Raw genomic sequence first — 22,772 nt, forward strand, 5'->3', positions numbered from 1 at the left:
GGTGCATTGGGAAATGTTGTTGCTTATGTATTGCTCTTCGCTGATTCAGCAAAGACAAGTCAGCAGCACACTGCACATCCTATTGAGCAGAACAGGGACACTGGCCAACATACACTGCATGGTGCATATACACCACTTGGGATCTCCCAGTGATCAGACAAAAATATGCTTCTACATGTACAACCAGCTTCAGGTACAGTTTATAAAAATACAGAGTCATTAAATAAGACATAAGTATTTTGTTAAATAATCCAGTATTATCTCCCTCTATAGTATAGTGAATGGCTGAACATAGCAGGTTTAATGGGCAGAGCTGCTGTAAAGAACAATAGTGCCATAAAAGAAGATTCAGAAATATTTAATCTATAGAATATTTTTGCCTTTAATGGTGAATTTGCTATTAGTGGGATTAGAGTATGTATTGTGAGGCACTGGTTAGCTGAATTGTGGACGGTGTATATGTATAGCCTACGTTTTTTACATATAAAAGGTGAGGGGGTTCCAGGGTTAGTGGCTGATGTGGTGAAAACAAACTTTTTGTTTTCTTGAAATCCTAAATTGTATGATGGTTACTGGAGCCTGAAGGCATTGGTTGGAATTATAAAAAATAAAAAGTAAAGTACTGCGCAATAAAAGCCTCAAAGTGACGTAATGCAACTTAGCTGTTGACACTGCTATAGACCAAAAGCATCAAAGTAAATGTGAAAAAATGTGTAGCGCTATATTGCAATAAAAAAATACCACAGTGTAAACATAAACCACTATAGCTCTTACATATAGTGACACAATATAAACGTGAACCTTATGAACACTAAGTATAAAACAATATTCAATAATCATCACACAGTCGTCACTGATGACAACTGTGAGTCGAAATGCGTTGGGTGGACCTACTAACAGGCATCGCTTTACTGCTAATTTATATGCTATTTACGCCTTTGGAAATATGAGTAACCTACTTTTTATATTAAAAATAATTTTAAATGGGGTCATGCTATGTGAGTTTTTTTACTTTCATGGTTTACGTGTGAAACTCCAAACGTTTACCCCTCATTTGACGTCTGGGAAGTGTATGGTGCCAGCTATTGAAGGTTTCGGGATACGAATATACTTACCGGATTCATCCAATTGACAAAGTTGGTTTGACCTGGGTGGCGTAAGCCCTCCAGGTCCAAATTATCTGGTAAGCCTCCTCCCTATCACGGTGGTGGTGGTGGTGCCTTCTTGCTTCGAAAGAACTTCTCTTGGGATTGAATTCTTACACTTATTCACGCATGTTATGACTTCTTTCATCTATTCACGTATTTTTATGAAGTTATATGGATTTGAATAACACTGTGCATCTTCAGAAATGTACACTAAAATACTTTGTGGACTTATCTGATAGATTAATTGTATACACATTCACTTTGTTCTGGTGATTTTTTTAGTTTTTGATTATTGAATATTGTTTTATATCTAGTGTTCGTAAGGTTCACGTTTATGTTGTGTCACTATATGCAAGAGCTATAGTGGTTTATGTATACACTGTGGTATTTTTTTTATTGCAATATAGCGCTACATATTTTTTCACATTTGCATTGGTTGGAATAAAATAAAGCCAGCATTGCTAGGTCCACATCTTACCTGGACATCAAACCTCATTATTAATCTCAGCTGCAAGCAGCTTGCTCTGGCGGGCACCCAAGCAGGCTCACTCCCAAGCTGCAGCTCTTTATGTCTATTTACAAACAGAGCCACGGCTTGGCCCTACCCCCTCTCTCTCTTCATTGGATCACAGGCGAATGGCTCCCGTTGCTGCCTCAACCAATAAGTAGTAAGTGTCCACAGACCCAGTGCCGAGGCTCTTGTGCCCATTGCTGGATTGAGATGGGGCTCAAGTATTGGGGGGGATGGGTTGCTGCACACAGAAGGTTTTTTTATCTTCATGCATAGAATGCTTTAAAGTTTCAGTGACTCAAAAATCCTAATGCCCCGTACACACGATCAGAAAATCGCACAAAAATACCGCTTTTGAATCGATCATACGATAATTGGATCATTAGTACAGAGCATTCGAGAGCCGATCATGACAGTTCATCCGATATTATTCTATCAGACGTGCACAAATTATTTTTTCGCACAATGCCAGGTCGAACGATTTTCGTTTAGTCAGTACAGCTATCATTCGAAAATGCAATACAAATGCCTTACAACACATGACATCACTTAAAAAAATTTTTTGGGTCGTACGGGAATTTTCATGACTTTAGTAAATTTATCGGATTTGATTTGAGATTAGCATGTAAAAAAAAAAACAGACAATCATTCGTCCGATAATCTTGCAGAAAGCTGTGGGACCATTCAGATAGCACAGCTCGCACATACAAGCAGTCACAGTCAGCTGCCCACAGTTAGTATGCCGGTGCCAAGGACCAAAGACCGGTGAAGAAACCTGCCGGGTGAGGACATCGCTGGTTCCTGGGACAGGTGAGTGTCTGTTTATTAAAAGTTAGCATCTACAATTTTGGTAGTTGCTGACTTTTAATTTTTCAAAAGCTGACTGAAGAACTTCTTAACATACTGTACATGTTAATGCAGAACGCAAGTCCGGAGACCCTTTGTTAGGACAGACTATGTTCCTATATATTTTACAATTAATAATGATATTGGCCATCACAGTACAGACAGTATGGTAAATATTAACGCCCCTGGCTCTCCTTAACATGTCATAACATAACGGTTATGTTTTCCCAATATGGCTGCAAAAGTGGAAATACACTTTAAGCATTCAGCATTAGTTATATCCAGCATATATAGAGAAAAGCTTACTTGTTTCACAGTTTCTACCCTCATAACCTTCTGGACAGGTGCAGACATATAACTGAAACTGGTCACTGCAGATACCTCCATTCAAGCAGGGGTTGGAGAGGCAGTCATTGGCATCTGCAAACAAACAATATATAATATATTTCTATTATCACCCCCTCCCCCGCCTTCCTATTAGAATGTATTGTTGTAGCATACCTGTGTATGTGCTCCAAAATGCTTTCTGGTAGAAGAAAAACAAATGTTAACAAAAGTAACCATTATTTACTGGTCTAAACATATGAAGAAACATTATATTTCAATTGAACCCCAAATTTAAATCAGCTAAATATATTCCAGTGGTACTGAAAGATCTTCGGGGTCTTACTGGTCCATTAATTCTGAAGCAGCCAAAGCCTGAGTAGAAACGCCTGCTGCTCTTCTGTTAGCAGTTGCAGATTGGGATCCTTGCTTTAGGTCAGTGATCTAAAAAACGGAGGCCCATAGGCCAGATGCAACCCTTTGCTTGCCTTTATGTGCCACTGGTCTCTGTTCCTTCCCATTAACACAAGGCACTATTCCTCCCACTGATACCAATGATGAGGCATCATTTCTTCCACCAATACCAACAACAGAGCACTATTCCTCCCACTGACACCAATGATGAGGCCTTATTTCTTCCACTAATACCAACAACAGAGCACTATTCCTCCCACTGACACCAATGATGAGGCCTTATTTCTTCCACCAATACCAACAACAGAGCACTATTCCTCCCACTGACACCAATAATGAGGCATAATTTCTTCCACCAATACTAACAACGGAGCACTATTCCTCCCACTGATGAGACACTATTCCTCCCATCAATACCAATGCTGGGGCACTATTCCTCCCAGGTGCAGTAAAGAAGAGTAGGGTGTAGTATGGAGGAGGTGGGTGCAGTATGGAGGAGGTAGGTTCAGTATAGAGGTCTTAGGTGCAGTATGGAGGTGGATGCAGTACAGGGGAGATAGGTGTAGTATGGAGGTACCAATGTGCAGTATAGAGGTACTAGGTGCAGTATGGAAGAAGTAGGTGCAGTATGGAAGAGGTAAGTGCAGTATAGAGGATGTAGGTGCAGTATGGAGGGGGGTGTAGTACAGAAGAGGTAGGTGCAGCATAGAGGTACTAGGTGTAGTATGGAGGTGGGTACAGCGTGAAGGAGGTGGTTACAGTATAGAGGTACTAGGTGCAATATGGAGGTGAGTGCAATATGGAGAAGGTGGGTGCAGTATAGAGGTACTAGGTGCGGTATGCAGGTGGGTGCAGTATGGCAGTACTAGGTGCAGTGCAGAGGAGGTAGGTGCAGTATGTAGGTACCAGGTGCAGTATGGAGGTATTGGTGCATTATAGAGGTGGGTGCAGTATGGAAGCAGGTATAGCCTTAGCCTGCCATTATACTGCCCAGGCATTATAATCCACCCATGGAGTACCTATGTTAGGTACTCCACTACCACCGTATATTTGTTGGGCATATTATGTTGCACAGGACTTCATTACTCAATTTTTAGGCATATAGTGATTTTCTTAACTATGCAGAATAATTGTTTATGTAATTATTGTTTGCAGTCCTCCAATCTTGGGATCAGTGTTTACATGCTTACTGTTACTACCAATTTTTTTAATTTTCTGTTTACGTTTGTATTTGCTTAACTCTAACCACTTGTGGACCACCCATCCACAGTGTACTGCGGACGGGTGGCCTCTGCAGGCTAAGTGATTTACTGGTACGTCGCTGCCTGTTTCCAGGTACCACCCCCCCCCCTCAACCCGCCAACATCTGCTGTACACAGAGGAATTTTGTCAGCAGATCCCGGCCAATAACTCATGGCTGGGACCTGCTGAACGGCTGTGTCCAAATACAGCCCAGAGCCCTGTGTTGAGTTTCTTCTCCCTGCAATGTGGCTCTTTAGTAAAAATCAGCACACATTACACATTATTAGGTACACATTTAAATTCTTGAATACCTGAGATGTTAACTCCTTCCCACCAGCATCATTAGTACAGTGGCAGTGTATAGTATTATCACTGATCACTGTATTAGTGTCACTGGTGATATCAGTGGCAGTTAGTCAGTTACCACTCAGTGTCAGTTAGCGTCAGATTGTCTGCCGCACTATCGCTGGCCTATTATAAGTCGCCGATCAATGCCATTAGTAGTATAAAATAAATAAATTAAAAATTGAATATATATACCATAGTTTGTAAAGGCTATAACGTTCACGCAAACCAATCAATATACACTTATTGGGATTTTCTTTTACCAAAGACATGCAACAAATTACATTTTGGCCTAATTTTTTGAAGAAATTTGATAAAAAAAAAAAAAATATATATATATATTTTAGCTGTCCTCCTATGCTATGTTATATAGCAGAAAGTAAAAAAAATATTGTTTTTTTTTTTCGTTTTCAATTTTTGATCTTTTTTCAATTCTATATTAAAAAAACAAAAACTCAGTGGTGATAAAATACCACCAAAAGAAAGTTCTAATTGTGTGAAAAAAAGATATTTCATTTGGGTACAGCATTGCATGACCGCGCAATTACCAGTTAAAATAGTGCAGTGCTAAATAGCAAAAGGTCATGAAGGGGGAAAAACCTCCTAGAGCTGAGGTGATCAACTACAGCTCACTTATATTTGTTAAACCCCTTGGTGCCGGTTGCCGCCGGCCCTTTAGGGGGTTTGCTATGCCAACAGGCGGGTCAGGGGCTTATGGCCACTTGATAGCTGTGATAGGTTGTCACGGAGGTCACATGATTGGAAAAGGGGGATCAGGAATATTCCCTGAACCATCAGTCACTGTGCCGGGAGAGCGCAAGGTGTGCACTGTCAGTGCTATTGCGCGGATATATGCGGCGGCTCGAAGCCAAGGCCCGACCCCTGAGAGGCAGCATATTTGCGTGCGATTGGCACAAAGAGGTTAATTAAAGTATGCTTGGCTGGAGCTGTGCTGACTTGAGTGGGTTGAGCTGGTGGTGGGGAAGGAAGGTGATGGTGGAGGAGAGAAAGGTGCTAGCTGCCTCTGGACACCCGACAAGGAGCTGCACCAGGAGGACAAACTTTGTTTAAGTCTCATTTGTCCTGTATGACTTCTCTATTCCCGGATAGTTCTTCTACTGCAGGTGGTATGACTAGTTATTATTCCTGGCAGTCCCTTCTCCAGATGCTGCTCTGTTTCTACCTGCTCTCAGTTAACATAGCGGTGTGTGCTCTGCTCATTGCTAATAACAATTTCTAGGAGTTTTCTGTGAGTTGGTGGGTCCCCTCACCTCCCCAGTCCATAGTGTGCAGGCAGTAAGGAGATGATGTGCTGTAAACTTCAGCAACCAATTAGTAAGCCTTAATGATGTGCTGTAATCTCTAGCAACCAATCAGTGAACTGTAATGATGTTTACTCCCACTGCAATGTTTACTCCCACTGAAGCCAGGGCATTTTCTACTGCCACTCAGACCAACCTATAGCTCTGTAATCAGCAGACCTCATGATCCTTGGTGATTGGAGAGCTCTGGCTCTGCCTTAGTAGGGAGTGTGTTGGACCTCTGCAGAGAGATCACTGATTACCCACACAAGTGTACCAATTCTGCAGTTGCTGGCAGGGAATATGCTTTTCTAGTTTCTACTACTACTATAAGGCTTTGCACACCTTTTATTCTGATATACATGGAATGTATAATGCAGGTTTAAGTTGGGCTTTAAACAGATATCTTGATGTACAGGAATGAGTAAAACATTTCTGCTCAGTTGGCAGGTCGCAATCACTGATTCTTACAGCCTACCATTTTTTTGTTAATGGTACTTGTATTATGCCATAAATCTATGACTTAACATTATGATGTAATCTTATTAGAGAAATGTATGTGATTACCAAACGTCGCTCATCCTTGAAGATTTCCCTGGCCTCTTCATATGAGCAGGTTTCTTCAATGCATTCCCGCTCCAAAGAGGGTGCCTTGAACTCCTCAAAAAAGGAGTTTGCTCTCCTCACCCTACTCTTCAACACACTGGCTGCCTCTTTATTGTTTAGGAAAACTGCAACGCAAATCACATAAAACAGAGAGATAGGTAAATATATATTGGTTTTAATACACTGTAAGCGTTGCAAAAAACAAGTATTTGCAAAACGTATCAACTTATACAATCAGTTATTATTCATTCACCCTATAAAGCCTCATACACACGGTCTGATTGTTGGATGACTGAGCGTCTGACTTTTGTCAAAAGGGCGTGTGCCAGGATAGTGTCTTGCATACTAACTATCCGCAAATTATTGTTTGACAAACACAAACGTAGTGACGTACTATGAAAGTATAAAGAGGAAGTTAATTTCTCAAGCGCCACCCTTTGAGCCCCTTCTGCTAATTTCGTGTTAGTAAAAGTTTGGTGAGAATTGATTCGCAATTTTCAGATCGTACAAAACAAATGCCTTTTAAAATACGTTTGGCATAACTACATGCAAAGCAGCTTCATTATTATCCTATTAAAGAAGATGACAATTTTGACATTTCATCAATTGCCACATCACAAATGTAAATTCTAGATTACGAACAGTATTTTACAAGACCGAACTCTTACCAGTCGTTTCTTGCTTCCGATCATGCGTGTTTGTACTTTAAAATTTTGTGTGACGGATTTGTGTACTGACCATCCGAAAATCCGATGTGGAGCCATCGTTTGCCAAAAATTTACTAGCCTGTCATCCAACATCTGTTGTCCGAAAATTGGAAAACAATTCTTGAAAGGAGCGAACTAATGGTAAGGAAGATTTCCGCTCTATTCCTGTTCTGGTGACAACCCAAAATTTGGGATTTTATTTTAAATTTCACTCTCAGTTATAACCCTGAACAGGACAAATAGAGTGTTCTAAACCCTCTCCACTCTATCCAAAATTAATTTAAAAAAATGTTGCCTTTAAATTTACTTTAACCGCTTAGCGACTGCCCACTGTAGATTAACTGCGGCAGACGGCCGCTCTGCGCTAGAGTACGTACCTGGTAGGTGATCTGACAGTTCCACTCCTGCTGTGATTGGACAAAGCGGGGGCCAATCAGTGGGTTCAGTTGAAGGAATGCCTGCTGGGACCCGCCAATCGTTCTTGAGAAAGGCAGACCACGGTTCTGCCTATGTAAACAAGACAGACCTCCATTCTTTGAGACAGAAATGTGCTGATCACAGGGTATTTACATTCCCCCAGTCAAAGCACCGCCCACCCCACAGTTAGCAATCACTCCTAGGGAACACATTTAACCCTTTGATCACCCCTGATGTTAACCCCTTCCCTGCCAGTGTCATTAGTACAGTAACAGTGCATATTTTTAGCACTGATCACTGTATTAGTGTCACTGGTCCCCAAAAAGTGTCAAAAGTGTCAGTTCGTGGCTGATTTGTCTGCCACAATATCGCAGTCCTGCAATAAGTTGATGATCGCCACCATTACTATTAAAAAAGAATCATAAATTAAAATATCCCTAAGTTTGTAAATGCCGTAACATTTGCGTAAACCAATCAATTTACATATTGGGATTTTTTTTTACAAAAACATGTAGCAAAATGCATATTGGCCTAAATTGATGAAGTAATTTGATATTTTTACATTTTTTTATTGAGAAACTTTGATAGCAGAAAGTAAAATATATATATATTTTTTTCAAAATTGTCGGCCTTTTTTTGTATCTAGTGCAAAAAAAAAAAAAAAGGTGATCAAATACCACCAAAAGAAAGCTATATTTGTGGGAAAAAAAGGACATACATTTCTTTGGGGTACAGTGTCGCAGTTAACCATTTTCAGACCAGACCATTTTGCAGGCCAATGACCGACCACTCTTTGCGTTTCGGCACTGCGTCGCTTTAACTGACAATTGCACGGTCGTGCGACGTTGCTCCCAAACAAAATCAACGTCCTTTTTTCCCACCAATAGAGCTTTCTGTTGGTTTTATTTGATCACCCCTGCGGTTTTTATTTTTTGCCCTATAAACAAAAAAAAGAGCGACAATTTAAAAAAAACGCATTATTTTTTACTTTTACTGCTATAATAAATAGCCCCCAAAAATGTATAAAAAACATATTTTTTCCTCAGTTTAGGCCGATACGTATTCTTCTACATATTTTAGGTAAAAAAAATTGGAATAAGCGATTATTGATTGGTTTGCGCAAAAGTTATAGCGTTTACAAAATAGGGGATAGTTTTATGGCACTTTTATTAATAATTTAAATTGTGACTGGGACATTATGGCAAACACATCGGACATTTTTGATACGTTTTTAGGACCATTGTCATTTATACAGCAATCAGTGCTTTACAAATGCACTGATTCTTGTGTAAATTATACTGGCAGTGAAGGGATTAACCACTAGGTGGCAGTGTAGGGGTTAAGTGTGTCCTAGGGTCATGTTGCTAACTGTGGGGGGCGTGGCTGTGCTTTACACATTACTAATCTCTGCTCCAATCACAGGGAGCAGAGATCAGTGTCACTATTGCTAGGCAGAACGGGGGAGATGCTTGTTTACTTTAGCATCTCCCCGCTCTTCCTCCCCGTGAAGCGATCGCGGGTATCTCTGCGGCGATCGCGCCGGCTGGACCCGCGATCTGACTCACGGAAGTCCCGACCGGCGCACACGATGGCATGGCGGCAAATTTAAAGGGACGTGCCTGTACGCCCATTTGCCTGTCCATGCCATTCTGCTGACGTACATCGGCGTGCGCCGGTCGGTAAGTGGTTAAAGTAATGCAGTTTCGTATCACAAAAAATGACCTGGTCATGAAGGGGGTAAAACCTACCAGAGCTGAACTGATTAAAATTTGATCTTAGTCACATTCGCAACCACCACCTGAGCCTTCCTATTGGTCCTTTAATATGATGGATAGCTTCTTTGACTAATAGAAAGATTGGGAAGCAGGAAGTGCAGGACCAATCTTGGTGGATTGTCACAAAAGACTTTGATGGATAGACATTGATGAATTCATAACTAAGATTAGGCACGGTAGGCGATACAATCAACCCTAGCCACCCAGGTGTATGAGCTCAGTATAGAAAAGGTAACCTTATTGGGCTCCTTTAGCTCTGATATGACCTAAGTCAAATAGCCAACCCTATGTACAGTGCATCTGGAAAGTATTCACAGCGCTTCACTTTTTCCACATTTTGTTATGAAACAGCCTTATTCCAAAACTGATTCAATTCATTATTTTCCTCAAAAATCTACAAACAATACCCCATAATGACAATATGAAAGGAGTTAGTTTGAAATCTTTGCAAATGTATTAAAAATAAAAAATCCCATGTACATAAGTATTCAAAGCCTTTGCTCAATACTTTGTTGAAGCACCTTTGGCACCAATTACAGTCTCAAGTCTTTTTAACCACTTCAGCCCCGGAAGAATTTACTCCCTTCCAGACCAGAGCACTTTTTGCGATTTGGCACTGTGTCACTTTAACTGAGAATTGCGCGGTCGTGCGATGTTGTACCCAAACAAAATTGACGTCCTTTTTTTTCCACAAATAGAGCTTTGTTTTGGTGGTATTTGATCACCCCTGCGGTTTTTATTTTTTGCGCTATAAATAAAAAAAGAGCGACAATTTGAAAAAAGCGCATTATTTTTTACTTTTTTGCTATAATAAATATCCCCCAAAAATATATATATATATATATAAAAAATATTTCCTCAGTTTAGGCCGAGACGTATTCTTCCACTAGGGATGAGCTTCGTGTTCGAGTCGAACATACGTTCGACTCGAACATCGGCTGTTCGCCCGTTCGGCGAAGTCCGAACGTTTTGGTCCGTTCGCGCCAAATTCGTGTGGCGCTCACGGCCCACCATGCACTGCAATGGCGCAGTGCATTGCTGGCTCATGATTGGCCAAGCATGCACTGTGACCCCGCATGCTTGGCCAATCGCAGCGCCAGCAGTGAGGAGAGCCATGATTGGCCACAGGCAGGATGCCTGTGGCCAATCATAGCTCAGGCTGTGTAGTGCACGCCCCACACTATATAAGGCCGCCAGCGTGGCGACCTTGTGTAGTGTGTTGGCGTCTGAAGCAGTGAGTGTTCTGTGTACCTTCAACACAGTACACACCGATCGTTTTCGGACGATTTTCGATCTTGCTGTTGTGTAGTGGTTGTTGTCTGCGTGCCCTGACCACAGTATACACCGCTATATTCACCTCACCTATATAGCTAGTGATCTATCTTTTATAATAGAGCTTGCAGTCAGTAGTGTTAGGAGCTTGTGCGTGCTGTCTGCGTGCTCTGTACCCAGTACATACCGCTATATCCACCTACATAGCTCTTCTCTATTTGAGCCCACTTGCCATCTGCAGGAGTTATTGGAAGTTGTGTGTGCCTCCAGCACAGCACAGTATACATCTGTATATACCTCTTTATCTCTGGTGTTCTATAATAAAGGCATCTGCAGGAGTTAGTGGGTGTTGTGTGCCTCTAGCACAATATACACTACCCAACTGCTTTTTTACCCAACTCCCTTCAGGCCATTACCATGTCTGGAAGGCCAGCAAGGAGAGGCAGACAGCCGAGCCGATAAAAGAGGGCAAGCAGGCTCTGTGTCTAGAGACAACAGTGCTGGTCGTGGACGCGGTGCATTGTCATCAGCACGTGGCCATGGGACACGCTTGTCCTTCTTTTCGGCAGCTGGACATGTTGAGCCGCAACATGCCAACTACTTGGTAGAGTGGATGACCAAGCCCTCTTGATCCTCCTCATCCTCTCTCACCCAGTCTCAGGGTACTAGCAAAGCAGCTGCCAACGCATCGTCTTCCCTCCTCTCAATGTCATCATCAGTGACTCCTTCCCTAGACCCACCACGTCCTCCTGAGGAGTCTCCTGAACTCTTTGAGCACAGTGTTGGGTACATGCTCCAGGAGGATGCCCAGTGTTTTGTAGCCTCTGATGATGACACTCAGCTAGAGGAAGGCAGTAGCGTGAATGCAGAGAGAGGGGATGCTCAAGGACAGCAATCTGGCAGTCATGTTCCACAAGCTGCAGCATACTGCCAGGTTTGCTACAGCGATGAAGAGGGAGGGGATGATGAGGGCACTGACTCCACGTGGGTGCCTGGTAGGAGAGAGGAGGAGAAGGAGGCACATGTCCAACGAGGCAGGATGCCCTCTGGGGGCCAGCTTAGGGGCAGCACACCGACTGAATCACACCGCAGAGCTCCGCCTGTGCAGGGCGCTGCCTCTGCACGTTATTCTAAAAGTTCTTTGGTGTGGGCCTTTTTTGAGACGAGTGCATCAGATCGCACCGCTGCTATTTGCAACATATGTCTCAAGCGTATCTCGCGTGGCCAAAACATCAGCCGCTTGGGCACCACATGCTTGACCAGACATATGTTGACCTGCCATGCAGCTCGTTGGCAAGCGTACCTCAAAGACCCACACCAAAGAACAAAGCGGCCCTCTCCTTGCTCCTCATCAGCTGGCATCTCCAACCCCACTAGACCTTCAGTCCTCTCTGAAACCTGCTCTGAGAGGAATGAAGGTGTAGAATTAGGCGTGTCACAGCCAAGTGTTTCCGGGCACTCTGCTAGCAGTACACCCACGTCCGATTATAGCAGGCAAATGTCCCTGCCCCAGCTGCTGGACCGGCGAAAGAAGTTCACTCCCAGCCATCCACATGCCCAGCGGTTGAATGCTAGCTTGGCTAAATTGCTAGCACTTCAACTGCTGCCTTTTCAGTTGGTAGACTCGGCCCCCTTCCGTGAGTTTGTACAATGTGCGGTTCCTCAGTGGCAGGTCCGCCTTTCTCACGGAAGGCGATTCCGGCTCTCTACCAGCATGTGGAAGGCAATGTCCTTGCCTTGCTGGACAGGGCGGTCAGCGGTAAGGTGCGTATTACCGCTGACTCATGGTCCAGCAGGCATGGACAGAGACGTTACCTGTCTTTCACGGCCCATTGGGTCACTCTTCTTGCAGCTGGGAAGGATGCAGGACAAGGTGCAGTAGTGTTGGAGGTTGTTCCGCCACCACGCCTCCAAAATGCTACAAAATGCACACCTCTCTCCTCCACCCCCTCCTCTTCTTCTTCCTCCATGGCCTCTTCCAGTGCTCTGTCCTCAGAACCAGCGGTGCTCCGTAGGCGTTCCAGGGGCTACGCAAGTACGCAGGCAAAACGATGCCATGCCGTGCTTGCGCTGGTTTGTTTGGGGGACAGGAGCCACACTGGGGCGGATGTTTTGTCAGCTCTGCAGGGGCAGGCCGAGAGGTGGTTGATGCCACGCCAGCTTAAGCCAGGAATGGTGGTTTGCGACAATGGCACCAACCTCCTCTCCGCCCTCCGACAGGGACAACTGACCCATGTGCCCTGTGTAGCTCACGTCCTTAACCTGGTGGTGCAGCGGTTCTTGGGCAGGTACCCTGGCTTACAGGATGTCCTGAAGCAGGCCAGGAAAGTCTGTGTGCATTTCCGCCGATCATTTAATGCCTGTGCTCGGCTGGCTGAGCTCCAAAAGGAGTTGAACCTGCCCAAGAACCGCCTTATATGTGACATGCCCACCAGGTGGAACTCAACGTTGGTCATGCTGCAGCGGCTGCACACGCAGCAGAGGGCCATCAATGAGTACCTGTGCGACTACGGGACCAGGACAGGGTCAGGGGAGCTCGGTTTTTTTTCACCACGCCAGTGGGGCATGATCAGGGATGCATGCACTGTCCTGTCACCATTTGAGGAGGCCACAAGGATGGTGAGCAGTGACAGTGCATGCATCAGTGACACTGTACCTCTTGTCCACCTCTTGGAGCATACGCTGCATGGAATAATGGACAGGGCACTTGAGGCAGAACAGAGGCAGGAAGAGGAGGACTTCCTTGCCTCTCAAGGCCCCCTTTATCCAGACAGTGTTCCTGCTGTGCCACCCATCACACAGGAAGAGGATGAGGAGGAGGAGGAAGAGGAGGATGATTGTGTCAGCATGGAGGTGGAGGCTGGCACTCAGCATCAGCAGCAGCAGCAGCAGTCTTGTAGGGATGATTTACAGTCCCAAGAAATACGTGGACTTGTACGTGGCTGGGAGGAGGTAGCTGCGGATCATGTTGTCCTTAGTGACCCAGAGGACTCCGGACCGAATGCCTCAGCTAACCTACGCTGCATGGCCTCCCTGATCCTGCAAAGCATGCGGAAGGATCCTCGTATTCTTCGGATCAAGGAGAGGGACCATTACTGGCTGGCCACTCTCCTTGATCCACGGTACAAGGGTAAGGTTGCCGACCTTATCTTGCCATCGCAGAGGGAGCAGAGGATGAGACATCTCCGGGAGGCTTTGCAGAAAGGTCTGTGCAACGCGTTCCCAGAGACTAGGAGGTTACAAACTCCTGGTCCTGGACAACGTGTTGCTGAGACATCGGTCAGAAGGAGCGGTGGAGAAGGTGGCCGTCTGACTGATGCTTTTAGACAATTTTTTAGTCCGCAGCCCCAAGGTATGATCGGTTCCAGCAACCATCGCCAGCGTCTGATTTACATGGTGCAGGAATACCTAGGGGCAAGGTCAGACTTGGACACCTTTCCCACCGAAAATCCTCTGGCTTACTGGGTCTTGAGGATGGATCACTGACCAGAGCTTGCACAGTATGCAATTGAGCTACTGGCCTGTCCTGCATCCAGCGTTCTTTCGGAACGCACCTTCAGTGCTGCTGGTGGCTTTGTTACTGATCACAGGGTGCGACTGTCTACCGAATCAGTTGATCGACTGACCTTCATCAAGATGAATCAATCTTGGATCACCCATAGCTACCAAGCACCTGAAGCTGATGTAACCGAATAATTTTTTTTGAAATATCACATCCCTTCAAGACTGCCTATGCTGATGCTGAGTGACTGTCCTGTTATGTTGATTGTCTATCCTCTTCCTCCTCCGATGATATGTTGGAAGAACATTTCTGTTTCTGGGTGATGCCATCAGCCCAATTTTTCTGCCCCTGTTTAACAGGGGCGTTTAAGTACAATTTTTGATGCAATGCTTTGCAGCAGGGCTAATTCCTGTAATAAAACAAGAGTATATGGGAGAGGTTGCAGTGTCGTGGCACCAGCACCAGTGCCTAAGGCCCAATTTTTCTGCCCCTGTTTAACAGGGGCGTTTAAGTACAATTTTTGATGCAATGCTTTGCAGCAGGGCTAATTCCTGCAATAAAACAAGAGTATATGGGAGAGGTTGCAGTGTCGTGGCACCAGCTCCAGTGCCTAAGGCCCAATTTTTCTGCCCCTGTTTAACAGGGGCATTTAATTACAATTTTTGATGCAATGCTTTGCAGCAGGGCTAATTCCTGCAATAAAACTTTTTCTGCCCCTGTTTAACAAGGACATGTAATTACAATTCTTGATATAATATTTCACAAGAGGGCCCGTTCCTGTGCCCACCCAGAGTAACGGTGAGGACTTATAGTGTTTTGGCACCAGCACCACACCCACCAAAGGTCAATTTTTCTACCACTGTTCAACAATGGCATGTAATTACAATTCTTGATATAATCGTTCACAGCAGGGCGCTCCAGCGCCCACCAAGAGTCACTTTGAGGGCTTACAATGTTGTGGCAAAACAAACACCTTGTTCTGCCATTTCTGCAGAGCATATAGGGCAGGCCCCTACTTTCAAACATCCAACTGACAAACATCTCCTACTTGCAAACGGAAGGAGACAACAGCAAGTGAGATGAAAAAAGATGGACGACAAAACAAATTATACAGGGGTGATAACCCTTCCCTATGTTTTCCAAAAAGCTTAACATTTTTTTTTTGACTGGAGCTACACTTTAAAAATGTACCAGTTGAAAATTACAAACAGACACAACAAACCTACACAGTCCCTGTCTTGTTTGCACCGCCTGTATACTGCTGTTCTGAGTATATAGGGCCTGGGGGCCACACGCATTTCCTTTTTTTAATATGGGTACGGGGTTCCCCTTAATATGCGTACAAGACCCAAAGGGGCTGGTAATGGGCAGGGAGGGCTACCCATGCCATATTTCTCAATGATTTTCAACCATATTGCAGGAACCAGATATAACATTAAAACTGCAAGCAGCTTTAAATGACGTTATTTCCGTTAAATGTCATTTTGTGCAGGGACTGTTCTAAACACGGGAAACACGTGACACTTCACAGGCATACTACAGACACCCCCCAGGCACCATATTTAAAGGAATATTTCACTTTTTTTCCCACTTTAATCGTCATTAAAATTAGTGCTCCCGCCAAAACGGCAGTTTTTAAAACTTTTTTTTGCATTGACCCATGTCCCCTGGGGCAGGAGCCAGGTCCCCAAACCCTTTTTAGGACAGTATCTTGCATATTAGCCGTTAAAATTAGCACTTTTAATTTCGAACGTTTGAGTCAAATAGACTTCAATGGGGTTCTAGCGTTCGTACGAATTTGGGGTCCGTTCGAAAGTTCTGGTGCGAACCGAACCGGGGGGGTGTTCGGCTCATCCCTATCTTCCACATATTTTTGGTAAAAAAAAAAAACTCATTAAGTGATTATTGATTGGTTTGCGCAAAAGTTATAGCGTTTACAAAATAGGGGATAGTTTTATGGCATTTTTGTGAAAGGGTTAACAACTAGGTGGCAGTGTAGGTGTTAAGTGTGTCCTAGGGGCGTGTTGCTAACTGTGGGGGGCGTGGCTATGTTTTACAGATCACTGATCTCTGCTTCAATCACAGGGAGCAGAGATCAGTGTCACTTGTTGCTAGGCTGAATAGGGAGATGCTGTTTACATCGGCATCTCCCCGTTCTTCCTCTCCGCGACCGGACTCACGGAGCTTCCCACGCACGTGCGCCCCCGCATGAGTACTTCAAGTGACTTTTGGCATACTCCAGGCGGGCTGTCATGTGCCTTTATGGAGGCATGGCTTCCATCTGTCCACTCTACCATTCAGGCCTGATTGGTGGAGTGCTGCAGAGATGGTTGTTCTTCAGGAAGGTTTTCCTCTCTCCACAGAGAAACACTGTATCTCTGTCAGGGTGACCATCAGGTACTTTGTCACCTCCCTGATTAAGACCCTTCTCCCCCGATCGTTCAGTTTGGCCAGGTGGCCCGCTCTAAGAAGAGTGGTTCTAAACTTCCTTCACTTACTGATGATGGAGGTCACTGTGCTCATTTAAAACGTTCAATGCTACAGAAATTTTTCTGTACTTTTCCTTAGATCTGTGCCTCGATACAATCTTCTCTTGGAGGTCTACAGACAATTCTTTGGACTTCATGGCTTGGTTTTTGCTCTGACATGCACTGTTAAGTGTGGGACCTTATATAGACAAGTGTGTGCCTTTCCAAATCATGTCCAATCAACTGAATTTACCACAGGTGGACTACAATCAAATTGTAGAAACATCTTAAGGATGATCAGTGGAAACAGGATGCACCTGAGCTCAATTTTGAGTGCTGTAATTTTGAGGCTGTAACATAACAAAATGTGGAAAAAGTGAAGTGCTGTGAATACTTTCCGAATGCACTGTATCTAATGTCAGCAGTTCTTCTACATACAGGAAAGCTGCAGTGACTCATAAACCTTCCCAGTGAATATCACAGAACTTCATAGTTTTCCTTCATTTAGCTACGGATCGGATCACATAGGGAAACAATGGTGGGCAATGGAAGATTTGCATCATGTTAGATTCATTACTCATTGTTTTGTCTCAGTGAATTTCAGGAACCTAGCTACTGAAACACAGTGGTATAGGCAGAGGACACATGGTTTGAAAAAAGAACTGCAAAAGTGGGACAGAGTCCGCAGCTTATAAACAAGTTATGCTTTAAAAGCCTTGTTCCTATGCTAGTTTGACATTATATATATTTATGGGGAAGCCATACTTATCACATATACATTCTTTGCTTTCAGCTTTGTAGTGCTGCACAATGATTGTGCCCAAAAAAACGTACTTGACTTATGTAAATGATTTTATCAGCAAGGTAGTTTGCACAGTCTAACATAAAGATAGCCAAGGAAGCGAGAACTTACATAGCTATGTATTAAGTACTATCATGAAAATATACATTATATGAAGTTCACCAAACCATGTGATAAGCAGGGGCATTTCTAGGTCTACAAAAGATCTGGGGCTAGAACGCATAGCAGCATAGTAAAGAAAGTCATACGCTTGGGCGGACATACACATATATATACAGTAATATATGTGTGTGTATATCCCCAGAGGGTCCTCCACTTACATCAGGGTCCCCAGAGAGCCCCTTCTTACATGAGGGTCCCCAGAGAGCCCCCCCCTTACATCAGGGTCCCTAGAGAGCCCCCCTTAAACCAGGGTCCCCAGAGAGCCTCCTCCTTACATCAGAGTCCCCAGAGAGCCTCCCACATACATCAGGGTTCCCAGAGAGCCCCCCTTACTATAAGGTCCCCAGAGAGCCTCACCCTTAAATCAGGGTCCCAGAGAGCCTCCCCCTTAAAATAAGGGTCCCCAGAGAGCCTCCATCTTGCATCAGGGTCCCCAGAGAGCCCCCCACTTACATCAGGGTCCCCAGACAGCCTCCCCTCTCCTTGGAGTCCCCCCACAGAGACTCGGGCTATGGGCCCCAGATTCGGGGCTATAGCTCCAAAAGCCACCCCCTAGCGATGCCACTGGTTATAGTAACTCAAGATATGTTCTGTAGTACACATGTATTGCATAGAGAAATCTACCTTTCTCGTAAGTTGTGTTTACGATGAAAACAACACCATCAATTTTACATTAGTAGATCTGTAACACTCTGGACTGTCTCGTGCCATCTTTAAAGGTCCTCTTTCAGGGACAACAGTTGGAACTGAACGATGACTATGAGATGAGATATTACAAGTATTTCTACATTTAAACTGCACATATACTTTTTGTATATAGAAATGTTTAAATGGTGGATGTCAGGTTTGACTTTTCTCAGCCGATTTTATTTATGTGAAATTATTTGTATGATAATAAACAGTTTTTTTTCCCAGCTACATATGCCACCATATACCAACATGTAAAAACACTGTTAAATGTAGTACCATTTTTTATCAAATAACATATCAAAATCCTTGTATTTAATTGATTAAATAACATTTACCACATTTTATTCCTTACCTGCAAATGTTAGGAGAGGTGTTAAGATGAAAATAAAGCAGAACAGGGTTTCTCTGTGCCCTAGCCCCATGTTGGGGAAGGCTTTCCTCTCCTGGAACTCTCTGTTTTCAGTAGAACATTGCAAGTACAAAGTCCATTGTTCAAATATTAGGAAATAGATGGAGGAGGGGATAGAATAACAAGGACAGCTGTTGGTGTGTTTTTCCCTGCAGGTCCTGACTTGCTACAGATGTTCTCAATTTCACTACAATGGCTGGCAGGAGGATCTCTAGGTGTCACTGGCGTGGGGTGGACTATCTCATCTCTAGTTTTTGTGTAGATAGCCTATAACCTTTGTGCAGAAATGTTGAGCTTCATTCACTCTTTTCAATGTCCTAGCATTTGTATATTTTGTTAGTCGGGTCCACTAAATTGTGAGGGTATATTTCATTCCAATTGGTTTACCGGTTTTCTTGTCATAGTACAAAACCATAACAAGTATGTAAACATAAAACACTGTTAAAAAGGCACATAAAGAGAGAAAACATATCAAAGATATGAAACAAACTTAGTCAAATTACACATTGACCTATGATGAGGGATCTCCCTACATTAGTAGTATCAAAGAGACAGTATGTATACATACAAATGATAGAGGATGCACAAACAGGCCAGGTTTCTTGTCCAGATGAGACTGTAATGCCGCGTACACACGATCGGAATTCTTGTCGGAAAAAGCTCTGATGGTTTTCCCAACGGAATTCTGACGGAATTCGGCTCAAGCTGTCTTGCCTACACACGGTCACATCAAATTCCGATCGTTTAGAACGGGTGACGTACAACACGTACAACGGGACTAGAAAAAGGAAGTTCAATAGCCAGTAGCCAATAGCTTCTGTCTCGTAGTTGAATCTGAGCATGCGTGATTTTTGGCGTGTCGGAAATGCATACACACGATCGGAATTACTGATAGAAAGTTTTTCCGTCTGGAAAATTGAGAACTATCAATTTTTGGCTGGCGGAAATTCGGACAGCTAAATTCCAATGGAGCATACACACGGTCGCATTTTCTGATGAAAAGCTCTCATCTGTCTTTTTCTAGCCGGAATTCCGATTGTGTGTACGCGTGAACCACCATAAAAGACAGGCACTGTGTAATATGTATGTAGGACTCTTCAAGTGGTCCCGAACCATATCACTAGGGTTCTTAAAATCTGGTCAATACAGAAGGTAAACCAGAAAGATAAGAGAGAAGAAAAGAGAAAAAAGATAGAGGGGGAGGGAAAGTTGACGGCAATCAGGGCCGTGCCACCCCAGACCTCATGCATCCGTACACAAATATTGTATCCAGGGTTGCCGTGTTTTATCAAATTTAGCTTGATTGTTATGGAGGGTGCAGGTCATATTATAGTTAATCATGATCCACTTTAATTTTTGTTTGACACAGTCAAACGTTACTGACTGCTTCCAACAAACAAGATTCATGTCTGTAACTGAACGGATACAATTAAACACTTTAATCCAAAACCTGGTTACTGCCACCAAACACGTGCCTTCCTGACCACAGTGTCTAAGGCTGGATTCACACCTATGCATTTTTAGTGCTTTTTACATTTTGCAGATTTTGCACTACAGTCCATTTAACACTGTTTCCTATGGAACACGTTCTGTAGTACAAATCTGCAAAATGCAAAAAGCACTAAAAATGCATAGGTGTGAATCCAGCCTAAAACACCAGGAGGAGGCTTGCAAATTCATTTTAGCAATCCTTCATGGAACCATACACCATCACAATGGCACCTTATGGTTAGATTCCATCAAGGCTGTGTTGATTGATAGACTATAAATTCCACAGTCATCATAACAGTCATCATAAGAAAAATGCCAGCGTGCTGTTACAACTTAATTTAGTGGACAACATGTTTCATAGTTTTAGGCTGGATTCATACCTGTGCATTTTTAGTGATTTTTGCATTTTGCAGATTTGCACTACAGTCCATTTAACATGGTTTCCTATGGAACATGTTCTGTAGTGCAATACTGCAAAATGCACAAAGCACTAAAAATGCATAGGTGTGACTCCAGCCTTAGGCCTTATTTACACCTATGCAGGTTGCAGTTTGCATATTTCAAGTGCATTTTGTGTTTTTTCAATACACATTTTCTATCCATTGAAGTCTATGTAACCAAAAAAAGTCACTGGCCCTTTCCATAAAATGCACAGATGTGAACATGACCCATATGAAACCAAGTTAAATGGAGTGTAGTATGTTTCTGAAAAACTGAAAATGCACAAAAAATGCATAGGTGTGAACCAGGCCTAAGGCTGGATTCACACCTATGAATTTTTTGTGCTTTTTGCATTTTGCAGATTTGCACTATAGAACGTCTTCCATAGGAAAGATGCAAAAAGCACAAAAATGCATAGGTGTGAATCCAGCATGCTGGCACTTTTCTTCTGATGACTGTGAATTTATAGAGTCTAATTTTGACCTTTATTGTGGAATATTCTAACACTAACATTGGCACTTTGTTTTGGAAAATTTTAATTTTGTATTTACTGTGGATAATTTTTAAATACATTTTGTTTGCATTTATTAGTAATATTTGCACATAGATGTAATGTAGTATACAGGTTAGCACTGTTCATAGAGTAAAAATAGACTTCATTACACCTTAATATGGAGTATAGTACAGCTGTTCAAACCTGCTATTCCCATTTATGCAAAGCACTGGTTATTATTCAATATATCTTTTTTGCAGTGTTCTACATAGGGGAGCTTGCGTGCAGGGTCATTCAGATAGCTATATACAATAGTGATATGGCCTTTTACTGGGTTCCTCGTTTTACAAGAGCTTTCACAGAAGGACAATGATAGAGGTCCAGGAGTCTTGTTAAGTTGGTCCTTCAAGTATGAAATGATTTGGTTCCATCAAAATAATTTGAGAAAGGTAGTTGTAATGTGGATTTATAATAGTCCAGGGTTGATCTTCAGTAAAGGAAGTCTCCTATGCGCAGCAAGCCCTTATTCTCCCACCATCGAACAAGCTATGGGGAGAGTCACAATATGAACTCAGGATTATTTAACAGGGGAGATAAAGGAGTATGTGGCAAACAGTTTCTTCCTCATCCAATGCCTGTCCCATATTGATAGTGAGAAAGAAAGCATAGGCCATAGGGGGAATGCAACCTGCTAGGAATCGACATCATAACTGCAATCAAACCCCTGGAGCATGACAAGGCTTCCATGTCAACCCAATGTGGAGTTGGACTGGAACTATAGTGATTTCTAGCTGGGCTATCTGTGCTGCTTTTTGGAGACCAAATTAGGGACTCATGAGGGTACATTCACACAGCATTTTTGACATAAATTCACAGTTATATTTACTTTTTTGCTTTTTCTTTTTGCCCTTTTTACACTTCCTGATTTTGCTGTTTCTATTTAGCACATCCACTTTTTTCTGATTTTACATGCCAGTTTGATGCTATGTGGGTCAACAGACAAACTGACTGCTGGAATCACCATGTACATTGCCTTGAAAAAGTATTCATACCCCTTGAAATTTTCAACATTTCCCATGTTACAACCAAAAACATAAATGTATTTTTTATTGGGATTTTATGTGATAGACCAACACAAAGTGACACATTTTTTTGAAGTGGAAGGAAAATGATAAATGGTTTTCAAAATCTTTTACAAATACATATGTGAGAAGTGTGGCATGCATTTGTATTCAGCCCCAATGAGTCAATACTTTGTAGAACCACCTTTCACTGCAATTACAGCTGCATGTTTTTTTGGGGATGTCTCTACCAGCTTTGCACATCTAGAGAGTGACATTTTTGCCCATTCTTCTTTGCAAAATAGCTCAAGCTCTGTCAGATTGGATAGAGAGGATCTGTAAACA

The 22,772-nt window shown here is 43.1% G+C and overlaps 1 protein-coding gene across 1 annotated transcript in view; it reads right to left on the minus strand.

Annotated features, from left to right (window-relative positions):
• The window catches only part of F7 (coagulation factor VII), a 41,536-nt gene extending 22,495 nt beyond the window's left edge, over nt 1–19,041 (minus strand). Inside the window, exons 1-4 of the mRNA XM_077482861.1 lie at nt 18,885–19,041; nt 6,699–6,862; nt 3,007–3,031; nt 2,812–2,925 (exon numbers count right to left, since the gene is read on the minus strand). Coding sequence (XP_077338987.1) covers nt 2,812–2,925; nt 3,007–3,031; nt 6,699–6,862; nt 18,885–18,954 — 373 coding nt within the window. The 5' untranslated portion in view covers nt 18,955–19,041. The remainder of the gene's footprint in view (nt 1–2,811; nt 2,926–3,006; nt 3,032–6,698; nt 6,863–18,884) is intronic.
• Nucleotides 19,042–22,772: the final 3,731 nt, after the last annotated feature.

The sequence above is a fragment of the Lithobates pipiens genome, unplaced genomic scaffold (genome assembly GCF_037356315.1).
Source record: "Lithobates pipiens isolate NorthernLeopardFrog02 unplaced genomic scaffold, aLitPip1_a1.2 Scaffold_16, whole genome shotgun sequence".
Classification (NCBI taxonomy): Eukaryota; Metazoa; Chordata; class Amphibia; order Anura; family Ranidae; genus Lithobates; species Lithobates pipiens.